This window comes from Anomaloglossus baeobatrachus, chromosome 3 (genome assembly GCF_048569485.1).
Source record: "Anomaloglossus baeobatrachus isolate aAnoBae1 chromosome 3, aAnoBae1.hap1, whole genome shotgun sequence".
NCBI lineage: Eukaryota > Metazoa > Chordata > Amphibia > Anura > Aromobatidae > Anomaloglossus > Anomaloglossus baeobatrachus.
The window spans coordinates 706,578,644-706,591,924 of record NC_134355.1 but is presented as its reverse complement, the minus strand read 5'-3'; the positions used below and the strand labels follow the sequence as shown (position 1 = coordinate 706,591,924).

The following is a 13,281-nucleotide window of genomic DNA, read 5'->3' as shown; positions in this document are numbered from 1 at the left end:
CAGGAGTCCACAGAGGCCACAGGGGCCAGGAGTCCACAGAGGTCACAGGGGCCAGGAGTCCACAGAGGCCACAGGGGCCAGGAGTCCACAGAGGCCACAGGGGCCAGGAGTCCACAGAGGCCACAGGGGCCAGGAGTCCACAGAGGCCACAGGGGCCAGGAGCCCACAGAGGCCACAGGGGCCAGGAGTCCACAGAGGCCACAGGGGCCAGGAGTCCACAGAGGCCCGGAGGCCACAGAGGCCGGGCCATAAAGGCCGGGCCACCGAGGCCAGAAAGGCCCAGATGCCACAGAGGCCAGGAGACCACAGGGGCCACAGGGGCCAGGAGGCCAAGCCGCCTTCCATGTGGCAGAATCCAGCTCCAAGGTCCGCTCCCGGGCCTGAAGCAACGCACCAACCCCGGACGGGCGGCAGGGGGAAGGGCAGGCAGAGACTCTGTGATGAACCTCCTCGCACAGCCGGGTCACCGCCGAGGAGACAGAGCGCGGACGCGGCCCCGGACACATCGCACATGCCGTGCAGCCGGAAGGCGCAGCCCGCGACACAGGGAGAGGAGTCGGCCTCTGTGCACTGCCGGCGACAGACAGCAACTTACCGACCATGCCGTGTCCGGCTCAGGAAGGAGGGGTCCACGGGCTTCACCAGGAACCTTCCCGGTCCACTCCCCCGGAAGCGCTCCTGTGCACTTCCGGGACACGGCAGCAGAGAGCGCGCGCCGACGCGGCAGGGCCCCCCCCCTGCCGCGCACGAGCAGAGCAACCCGGAAGAAGTAGGCACGCGCATGTGCAGGCGTCATTTCCCTGGAGGCAAAGCCGGAACCAAAGGAAAGAGGACGAGGTGCACCGGAGGACGGAGTCCACGAAGGGAGCTCCACCAACCGTGCTTCTGGACCCTGAGCTCCGCCGTTCCCTCGGAGACCGCACGGACTCAACCGGACCCAGGTACTGTAGGTTCCTCTCCATGCAGGACAGGAAACCAACTGATGAGGGAGGGGGACCGCCCCTTTTTTATCTGTAGGTTTCCTGTCCTGAAGGGGGTGGATCCCTCTCTCGTGGGTGCTGTCGTGACGAAAGGAAAAGTCCCGATTGAAGGCAACAGCCCACACCGTGAGGGTATACAGCTACCGCCTAAGGTGCAGGGAAAGACAGCCGCCATCACCTGTCCGGGGAGAGACACTGCAGCCGGCTGCGGGACCCGTCCATCCAGCCGTTTGGTTTACCGAGGACTTTGTACCCTTCTTGCTGAGTGAGTACACCCGTGCCATCCGGCACCGCGCCGCGCTGTCCCTGCAACCCTGCACCTCGCCAACCCTGCCTCCCCGTCACATCATCGGGCCCCAGGACCACCGACCCCTTCCCACGGAGGGGGAAAACAACATCCCAGCTGCTCCCTACCATCGCTCCCAGGATCCCCGTCACCAGCAGCGGTGGTGCCCATCTTCACCCCGACCTGTGGGTGGCGTCACGGACTAAATCCCCCAAACAAACCAACCACCCCTTTCACTCACGGGCAAGGAGCGCCGCTTGAGTCCCCGGATTCGGCCCACCGCTCGAGCCACCGAGCAGCAGCAGCAGCGCCGGACCCGAGCGTTAGCGAGAGCGCAGCAGCGGCGGCGTCCACCCCGCCCGCGACAATTGCACTATTGTATGGGCTTCATGTGCAGGAATGAGTCCTGTACATGAGACCAGCGATAGGGGTTATCATGGGTGGCGTTGATTTTCTTCAGGGCCCCCGTACATTCCTTGGCTGTAGACGGTTTTTAGATGTTTCTGTAATTTACATCCTCTTGAGTTTATCTGATGAACAAAGGCCTATTGTGGGGCCCGTGAGCGGCCCAGGTTGATGTTTGCTTGTTAGGCTCGGCCACGTTCTTTCAGTCACAGCTCAGAACCAGTTTTTCCACTTGATGACTATTTACTCTCTCTATGACAAAATATGCGGGAAAACCCTCCAAAACCATGAAAGTAGAAAAACATAGAGAGGAAGAGTAGTTTCTTGTGGTCAGACCTGGACTGTGGCTTAGGCCCGCTACACACATCCGTGCCTCCGGTACGTGTTTGGCACGTTTTTGCACGTACCGGAGACACGGAGACCAATGTTACTCTATGGTAGATGGCACACACACGTAAAATCACACGGAACATGTGTCCGTGTCGTAAGTACGTGTGTGCGGTTTTCTACATGGACGACATGTCCGTTTTTGGCCGGCAGCACGCAGGCACGGACCCGCTAAAGTCAATGGGTCCATACCTGCACGGACGGCACACTGAGCATGTCCGTGTTCAGCACATTAGTCCGTGTCCGTGTTTTTTTTTTTTTCTTTTTTATTAAAGTCAGTCTACTTACCTTTTTTTCTGCTGTTCTCAGTCATACTTACATTGGCGCTCGGTCTTTTTCTTCCCACGGCTCATACTCACCAATCCCCGATCACCAGCGCGGCGAGGAACAGCTATGCCGAAAATGGCTTCAATTCATTTGAAAATGCCGGCCGCTCATTAATCAATCTACTATTCCCTGCTTCCCCCGCCCACCGGCGCCTATGATTGGTTGCAGTGAGACACGCCCACACGCTGAGTGACAGCTGTCACACTGCAACCAATCACAGCAGCCGGTGGGCGGGTCTATACTGTGCAGTGAAATAAATAAATAATTAATTAGAAAAAACGATGTGCGGTCCCCCCAATTTTTATTCCAGCCAAGATGAAGGCTGGTAATCTCAGGATGGGGAGCCCCACGTTATGGGGAGCCCCCCAGCCTAACAATATCAGCCAGCAGCCGCCCAGAATTGCTGCATACAATAGATGTGACAGTTCTGGGACTCTACCCGGCTCTTCCCGATTTGCCCTGGTGCCTTGGCAATCGGGGTAATAAGGAGTTATTGGCAGCCCATAGCTGCCAATAAGTCCAAGATTATTCATTGCAGGTGTCTATGAGACACCCCCAATGATTAACCTGCAAGTTAAAGTAAATAAACACACACAGTGAAAAAATCCTTTATTTTAAATAATAAACAATAACAAATACCCTCGTTCACCAATTTATTATGCCCCAAATACCCATCCTTGTCCGGCGTAATCCACGGAGGTCCCGCGTCGCTTCCAGGTCAGCTACATGAAGGTGACAGGAACTGCAGAATACACCGCCGCTCCTGTCACCTCCACGCAGCAACTGAGGTGAGTATCGCGATCAGCTGTGCTGTCACTCAGGTTACTCGCGTCCACCACTGGATCCTCCACCTGTGACAGCAAGTCGCCTGAGTGACAGCGATGAAGTCACAGGTGAGTTGCGGTCTCGGGGGGAGGATCCAGCTAGTCGCGGGTAACCTTAGTGACGGCAGCGGTAATCGCGCTGCTCACTTCAGTCACTCAGGGGATTAGCGGTCACCGGTGAGTCCTTCACGGGTGACTGCTATTCAGTACACGACACAGACAGAGCCGCGGTATGACAATGAAGTCCGGTGAAGTTCACCCGAGTTCATTCTCATCGCGCAACTCTGTCTGCTGTCAGCCGACATGTATCAACGACATTTTACATCACACACACGGACATTTCACATGGACATTACACGTACACATACATGGACATTTTACACGCACACACGGACATTTTACATGCACACACGGATAGCATACGCCATCACACGGATGACAAACGTACCGGAGAAACACCCATAAAAAACGGAACACGGACCCGAAAAACGGATCGTGTCACACGTACGTTTTTTATGCGGAAGTGTGTTTTAGGCCTTAGTGAGTTACAGTGATAACCTGCTCGTTATGAGAAGCCGAGAGGCAATGATTATATATTGATCCTCCCAATCATCGAATTGTGGCCTTCAGACCGACTACTAACTGACACATGGCTGATGATCCCCTCCCTTAGGATGACAGGAGTAGCAGGCGCCTCTACTCCAGGACACATGACCGGGTGACAACATGGCAGTGTTATTACCATTTTATTATTATTATTATTTTATTATATAATAATTATATTATTATTTTGCCCTCTTTCTTGTAGTGCGTGTGGAGGAGTTCGTGAGACATTACAGGATCCGTCAGTCCATCCATGGTGACTTCTGTCTGGTGGAGAGAGCATCGTTTCCCAGTCTGAAGGATCTCGTTCAGTATTATCTCGACCAATATGACGGACTGTGCTCTAAACTGGAGAAGCCATGCGTCAAGGTGAGATATGGGTGATGAGAAAACTCATGGCTGCTGTTTACTCACACCGGTCCCAGTGATCTTCTGTGATCTGAACGCACAGCCCCCCATTGTATAGAGTGGGAATGTGTGGTGCCTGACCCCATTACAGGTTGTTACGCTTGGCATCCATTGAGGCCCCAGATACTAAACGTTCATCATGGGTTAGATAATTAGACTCAGGACCATGAGTGGGCTGGAGGCCTTGCAGGAACCCAAGAACTTGTAAGATATCTGCCCTGTTTCCAGATGGGCAATGAGCCCCATAGGGGTGAATGAGCCCCATGACTATCGGGAGGGTATAGGGTAGAAAGGGGTTAATCTTGGAGAGTAATAGGGCTGTGTAAGGGATTAGGGGATTGGTGGTTTGATGAGCGGCGAGGATTGGGCCAGAGGTCATAAGGGGTGGGGAGATAGGGGGGGTTTATAAGGGGCAGTTAGTTACAGTACCTCCTCTTTTGCCTTGGTGCCTTTCTTGTGTGGCCCGCCCACCCGCCCTTAATGTATAAAAAAAAAAAAAAAAAAAAAAAAAAAATTATTAAAAAAAATAAATATTTAAAAGGAAAAAAAAAAAAAGGACAACAAATGGTTTTATACGGTGGCTCTTTGTTTGTCGCAGCGGGGGGATAGGTCCGTTCCTAGAGGCCGGGAGCACCGATAGTCGGTGGGGAGTATGAAGTCACTCAGGGGTAGTGGCTTCAGACAGGATTGGGAACTTGTGGGCGTAGGTCCTGCAGGTTCTGGGGAGGGGTATTTTAATGATGGAACGTTATTACCCCACACCTTGGGTTGGTTGGTCACGGCCGAGGTGGTCCTCTGGGCCGGTTGTATGTTACGGCCGGGGGATAAGGATGATTGTTGGCTTCTTGGACGGACCTATCTGTTGTTTGTCAGTTGGGAGGGTATACATGTGTCGGTTTATGTTAAAAGAGGGTGGCATGTTGAGCCACAAGTTTTGATACATGTATACCGTTTAAATAAAAGCTGTGGCCATTCGTCCATAAAAAGTTGTTATGTCTTTATTTCAAGTAGCGTGGTTAAGAGGTGTCTTGTACACTGGAGACCCAATTATCCCTTTTAGATACGTCATGGGTTCTCGAGGGGACAGTGTGGTAGAGGTGTCCCAATTCTTCAGAGCTTTCCTCCACGCTCATACTTTCTTCTCTTCCTCTTTGAAGCTGGACCTTCCTTCGGTGCAGAGCATTTCCCATACCACTGTAGACCAACTGGAGATAGATCCAAGCTCCATACAGAAGGTCCGGCCGCTGGGCAGCGGCAAGTTTGGCACGGTGTGGCTCAGCTTGTGGAATGGAACCACAGAGGTGGCTGTGAAGGAACTCCAAGGTGACGCTCAACTTCTCTCCCTCTTCTATCCACATTCCCCATCACCACTAGATATGTCCTTCTCCTGCCTCATTAGGGTGGGTACGGCTAGTAGGACTATTCCTGTGATGGCTCATACAGGGGGGTCACTGTCCGGACATTATGGCAGCAGATATAACATCTATTATCTCTGTGTCTTCCTTCAGTCACGGCTGAGTCCCTCCAGAAGACATTGTACGGAGAGGCAGAGACCATGTGGAAGCTGAGCCACGAGAAGCTGCTGAAGTTATACGCTGTGTGTCTGCAGACCAAGCCCGTCTTCATAGTCACCGAGTACATGCCGCAGGGCAACCTGAAGAAGTATCTGCAAGGTGAATCCTCCGAGACACCAGAACCTATAGCATGGACCCGTACACCTACAATCATCCCCAGCATTCACATCCTCTACTTAACATCACCCCCATCATCCTGAACGTAACATACCATCACCCCCATCATCCTGCACATAACATACCATCACCCCCATCATCCTGCACGTAACATACCATCACCCCCATCATCCTGCATGTAACATACCATCACCCCCATCATCCTGCACGTAACATACCATCACCCCATCATCCTGCACGTAACATACCATCACCCCCATCATCCTGCACATAACATACCATCACCCCCATCATCTGCACATATCATACCATCACCCCCATCATCCTGCACATATCATACCATCACCCCCATCATCCTGCACATATCATACCATCACCCCCATCATCCTGCACATATCATACCATCACCCTCATCATCCTGCATATATCATACTATCACCCCCATCATCCTGTACATATCATACCATCACCCCCATCATCCTGCACGTAACATACCATCACCCCCATCATCCTGCACATATCATACCATCACCCCCATCATCCTGCACATATCATACCATCACCCCCATCATCCTGCACGTAACATACCATCACCCCCATCATCCTGCACGTAACATACCATCACCCCCATCATCCTGCACGTAACATACCATCACCTCCATCATTCTGCACATATCATACCATCACCCCCATCATCCTGCACGTAACATACCATCACCTCCATCATCCTGCACATATCATACCATCACCCCCATCATCTGCACATAACAAACCATCACCCCCATCATCCTGCACATATCATACCATCACCCCCATCATCTGCACATAACATACCATCACCCCCATCATCCTGCATATATCATACTATCACCCCCATCATCTGCACATATCATACCATCACCCCCATCATCCTGCACATATCATACCATCACCCCCATCATCTGCACGTAACATACCATCACCCCCATCATCTGCACGTAACATACCATCACCCCCATCATCTGCACATATCATACCATCACCCCCATCATCCTGCACATAACATACCATCACCCCCATCATCCTGCATATATCATACTATCACCCCCATCATCTGCACATATCATACCATCACCCCCATCATCCTGCACATATCATACCATCACCCCATCATCCTGCACATATCATACCATCACCCCCATCATCCTGCACATATCATACCATCACCCCCATCATCCTGCACGTAACATACCATCACCCCCATCATCCTGCACATATCATACCATCACCCCCATCATCCTGCACATATCATACCATCACCCCCATCATCCTGCACGTAACATACCATCACCCCCATCATCCTGCACATATCAGGCCATCACCCCCATCATCTGCACATATCATACCATCACCCCCATCATCCTGCACATATCATACCATCACCCCCATCATCCTGCACATATCATACCATCACCCCCATCATCCTGCACATATCATACCATCACCCCCATCATCCTGCACATATCATACCATCACCCCCATCATCCTGCACGTAACATACCATCACCCCCATCATCCTGCACATATCATACCATCACCCCCATCATCCTGCACATATCATACCATCACCCCCATCATCCTGCACATATCATACCATCACCCTCATCATCCTGCATATATCATACTATCACCCCCATCATCCTGCACGTAACATACCATCACCCCCATCATCCTGCACATATCATACCATCACCCCCATCATCCTGCACATATCATACCATCACCCCCATCATCCTGCACATATCATACCATCACCCTCATCATCCTGCATATATCATACTATCACCCCCATCATCCTGTACATATCATACCATCACCCCCATCATCCTGCACGTAACATACCATCACCCCCATCATCCTGCACATATCATACCATCACCCCCATCATCCTGCACATATCATACCATCACCCCCATCATCCTGCACATATCATACCATCACCCCCATCATCCTGCACATATCATACCATCACCCTCATCATCCTGCATATATCATACTATCACCCCCATCATCCTGCACGTAACATACCATCACCCCCATCATCCTGCACATATCATACCATCACCCCCATCATCCTGCACATATCATACCATCACCCCCATCATCCTGCACATATCATACCATCACCCCCATCATCCTGCACATATCATACCATCACCCTCATCATCCTGCATATATCATACTATCACCCCCATCATCCTGCACGTAACATACCATCACCCCCATCATCTGCACATATCATACCATCACCCCCATCATCCTGCACATATCATACCATCACCCCATCATCCTGCACATATCATACCATCACCCCCATCATCCTGCATATATCATACTATCACCCCCATCATCCTGCACATATCATACCATCACCCCCATCATCCTGCATATATCATACCATCACCCCCATCATCCTGCATATATCATACTATCACCCCCATCATCTGCACGTAACATACCATCACCCCCATCATCCTGCACATATCATACCATCACCCCCATCATCCTGCACATATCATACCATCACCCCCATCATCCTGCACATATCATACCATCACCCCCATCATCCTGCACATATCATACCATCACCCCCATCATCCTGCATATATCATACTATCACCCCCATCATCTGCACATATCATACCATCACCCCCATCATCCTGCACATATCATACCATCACCCCCATCATCTGCACGTAACATACCATCACCCCCATCATCTGCACATATCATACCATCACCCCCATCATCCTGCACATATCATACCATCACCCCCATCATCCTGCACGTAACATACCATCACCCCCATCATCCTGCACATATCATACCATCACCCCCATCATCCTGCACATATCATACCATCACCCCCATCATCCTGCACGTAACATACCATCACCCCCATCATCATGCACATATCATACCATCACCCCCATCATCCTGCACATATCATACCATCACCCCCATCATCCTGCACATATCATACCATCACCCCCATCATCCTGCACATATCATACCATCACCCCCCTCATCCTGTACATATCATACCATCACCCCCATCATCCTGCACATATCATACCATCACCCCCATCATCCTGTACATATCATACCATCACCCCCCTCATCCTGCACATATCATACCATCACCCCCATCATCCTGCACATATCATACCATCACCCCCATCATCCTGCACATATCATACCATCACCCCCATCATCCTGCACATATCATACCATCACCCCCATCATCCTGCACATATCATACCATCACCCCCATCATCCTGCACATATCATACCATCACCCCCATCATCCTGTACATATCATACCATCACCCCCATCATCCTGCACATATCATACCATCACCCCCAGAATAATAATAATAATCTTTATTTCTATAGCGCCAACATATTCCGCAGCGCTTTACAATTCAGGAGGAACATATACATATCATATACATAAACATATACAAACAAGTAACAATTATAGAGGATACAATATTTAAAAGGAAACATGGCAACCCTGCTCGTGAGAGCTTACAATCTACAATGAGATGGGGGGAGGGGCAAGGTACAAGTGTTTATTTAAAATGACAATCCAGCCAGCTCATGGGGGCTGGATAATGGCTTCCTGGACCAGTTGGCCAGAGCCTTGAGATGCATTTGGGTGCCATGGAGTTTGACGTGGGGTTATGTTCTGAGAAGTTGTAGAGGGATTAGGTGAAATTAGTTTGGCTAGGGAGTGTGATAGGCCGCCCTTAAAAGATGTGTTTTTAGGGAGCTTCTGAAGCTGAGTAAGTTGTGATTTGTCCTAACTTCTTGGGGTAGAGCGTTCCAGAGGTTTGGTGCAGCTCGGAAGAAGTCTTGGATCCGGGAGTGGGAGGTTCGAATTAGTGTGGATGTTAGTCGAAAGTCATTTGCAGAGCGTAGAGAACGGGTGGGATGATAGACAGAGAGGAGGGAGGAGATGTAGGGGGGTGCTGCACTGTGGATAGCTTTGTGGGTGAGAACAAGCAGAGTGAATTGGATCCTGTGATATATGGGCAGCCAGTGCAATGACTGGCACAGAGCAGAGGCATCCGAGTAGCGGTTAGCCAGATAGGTGACCCTGGCTGCTGCATTAAGGATGGACTGTAGAGGAGAGAGTCTAGTTAGGGGGAGACCAATTAATAGAGAGTTACAGTAGTCAAGGCGGGAGTGGATCAGGGCCACGGTGAGGGTTTTTGTCGTTACCATTGTGAGAAAGGGGTGGATTCTAGAGATGTTCTTGAGGTGCAAGCGGCAGGAGCGGGCAAGAGATTGTATGTGGGAGGTGAAGGAGAGATCAGTGTCAAGTATAACCCCCAGACAGTGGCCTGCGGCCTAGGACTTATCGTTGTGCCACACACAGAGAGGGAGATGTCAGGTTTAGGAAGGTTGGGAGATGGAGGGAAAAGCAGAAGTTCAGTTTTGGAAAGGTGAAGTTTCAGATAGAGAGCAGACATGATGTTGCACACTGCAGTCAGGCAGTCACTTGTGTTCTGTAGTACAGCAGGAGTGAGCTCAGGGGATGAGGTGTATAGCGGTGTGTCATCAGCATAAAGATGGTACTGGAAGCCAAATCTGCTGATGGTCTGTCCAATTGGGGCAGTGTAGAGGGAGAACAGAAGAGGGCCAAGGGCTGAACCTTGAGGGACCCCAACAGTGAGAGGGAGAGGAGAAGATGTGGAGCCAGCAAATGATACGCTGAATGAACGTCCAGAAAGGTAGGAAATGAACCAGGAAAGAACAGTGTCCTTTAGGCCGATAGAATGGAGCATAGAGAGAAGGAGATGGTGGTCCACAGTGTCGAAGGCGGCAGAAAGGTCAAGAAGAATAAGCAGAGAGTGGTCACCGTTACGTTTTGCTGTCAATAGGTCATTGGTCACTTTGACAAGGGCAGTTTCTGTTGAGTGTAAAGGGCAGAAGCCAGACTGTAAAGGATCTAGAAGAGAGTGAGAGGAGAGGTAGCGGGTGAGGCGAGGGCAGACCAGGCGCTCCAAGAGTTTGGAGATGAAGGAGAGATTGGAGACTGGTCTGTAGTTGCTTGTGCAGGACGGATCAAGAGAAGGTTTTTTTAATAATGGAGTAATAATAGAGTGTTTGAGGGAGGAGGGGAAGATACCAGAAGAGAGAGAGAGATTGAAGATTTTAGTTAGGTGAGTGGTGACAACCGGAGAGAGGGACTGGAGAAGGCGTGAGGGGAAGGGATCAGTAGAGCAAGTGGTAGGACGAGAAGAAGAGAGGAGCCTGGAGACTTCCTCCTCTGTGACTGGGTCAAATGTGGAAAGTGAGCTGGATGGGATGTGGGGAGGGATGGGATTCACAAAGCTTGGTGACTGGGAGCTGATCTGTTGGCGGATGTTTTCTATTTTCTCTGAAATACGAGGCCAGGTCATCAGCATGAAGGTCTGTGATAGGGGTCTGTGCTTTGGGACTGAGGAGGGAGTGAAAGGTGTCAAAGAGCTTTTTTGGATTGTTGGATAGTGAGGAGATAAGGGTGGTGAAGTAGGTCTGTTTGGCGAGGTGAAGGGAAGAGTTGTAGGTCCTTAAGATGAACTTGTAGTGGATGAAGTTTTCTGGTGTGCGGGATTTCCTCCATAGGTGTTCGGCACTCCTAGAGCATCGCTGGAGAAATCGAGTTTGTGATGTGAGCCAAGGTTGTTTTACTCGGTGTTTGGAGGTTCTGAGGGTGAGGGGTGCTACTTGATCCAGGGTGCTTCTGAGTGTGTCATTGTAGTGCTTTACAGCCAGATTAGGGCATGAAAGTGAGGAGATAGGGGATAGTGATGTGTGTAGAGAGTCTGTAAGCGTTTGAGAGTCAATGGCCTGTAGGTTTCTGAATGTTTGATAGGTGGCAATGTGCTGGGGTGGACGAGGGTTTGTGAGCTTGAAGGAGAGGATGTTGTGGTCAGAGAGGGGAAGAGGTGAGTTGTCAAAGTGAGAGATTGAGCAGAGGCGGAAGAAGACCAGGTCAAGGGTGTTACCATCTTCATGTGTCTCAGAGGATGAGAGCTGTGAGAGGCCAAGGGAGGTGGTGAGAGATAGAAGCTGGGATGTAGATGGGGAGGACGGGCTGTTCATGGGGATGTTAAAGTCTCCTAGGATCAGGGTTGGCAATTCAGAGGACATGAAGTGTGGCAGCCAAGCTGAAAAGTGGTCAAGGAACTGGGTGGGTGAGCCTGGGGGAAGGTATAGGACAGCTACTCTGAGGGGAAGGGGATGGAAGAGCCTAATGGTGTGAACCTCAAAGGATGGGAATGAGAGTGATGGAGCTGGGGGGATGACCTGGAAAGTGCACTGTGGGGACAGTAGTAAGCCTACTCCACCACCATGTCTGTTTCCAGGTCTTGGTGAATGGGTAAAGTGTAAACCACCATGAGAGATGGCAGCAGGGGAAGCAGTGTCAGAATCCTGAATCCAGGTTTCAGTGAGGGCTAGTAAATAAAGAGAGTTATTGAGGAAGAAGTTGTGGCTGTAAGGAAGCTTGTTACATAGGGACCGTGGATTCCAGAGAGCACAATTAAAAGAGGGAAGTGAGGGTGTACAGGGAATGTTAATAATAATATTAACAGGGTTTCTATGGGAGGTGGGGGAGGGGGTAAAGTTAGCATGGGGTGGACCGGGATTAGGAGAGATATCACCTGATAGAAGTAGGAGTAGAAGGAGAAGGGTCAGATGGTTTTTGGATGTGTGACATGTCTTTTTGTGTGATACCCTAGAGCATGAAGGATTGAGGTTAATCAGATAGGTGAAAAGAGCCTGGGAACTGTACATAGGAGAGGAGAGAGGGGCTGATGTGGATGAGTGGTGATGGAGGGGGACAGGGCGGTGAAAGTGGGAGCTGCACATAGGATGATAGAGAGAGAAATAATAGTCATGGTGGAAACAGAGTGTCAAGGATTAGTTTACCTGCCTCCTGCCCTGACTAACTGCCATTGAAGTAACTGCCCAGCACTTGGCAACGTTGGCACTTAGCAAAAGATGGCACGCATGCAGGCACCCCGCACGCGTGCACCCCTTAGAACAGCCCCAGATATATAGGGCAGACTAGAGGGGTAGGTGAGGGGGATTATGGGAGCTCAGCTTGTTAAGGAAAATTAACAAATGCTGATCACACCAGGGAATGATTAAGGAATCATCCCCATCACCCCCATCATCCTGCACATATTATACTATCACCCCCGTCATGCACAGGGTCTGTGGATATTGATGTATTTCCATTCTTCCCTCTCAGCCCATCAGAAGATGAAGGATTTGCGGTTTCCGCAGCTGGTGGACTTTGCGGTGCAGGTCGGTGTCTTCGTGTCACTTGTGTA

At 50.6% G+C, this 13,281-nt stretch overlaps 1 protein-coding gene across 1 annotated transcript in view; it reads left to right on the top strand.

Moving 5' to 3' along the window:
- The window catches only part of LOC142297135 (tyrosine-protein kinase Src42A-like), a 196,399-nt gene that overhangs the window by 158,499 nt on the left and 24,619 nt on the right, over positions 1-13,281 (top strand). Inside the window, exons 3-6 of the mRNA XM_075341409.1 lie at positions 4,018-4,181; positions 5,378-5,543; positions 5,729-5,893; positions 13,200-13,255. Coding sequence (XP_075197524.1) covers positions 4,018-4,181; positions 5,378-5,543; positions 5,729-5,893; positions 13,200-13,255 — 551 coding nt within the window. The remainder of the gene's footprint in view (positions 1-4,017; positions 4,182-5,377; positions 5,544-5,728; positions 5,894-13,199; positions 13,256-13,281) is intronic.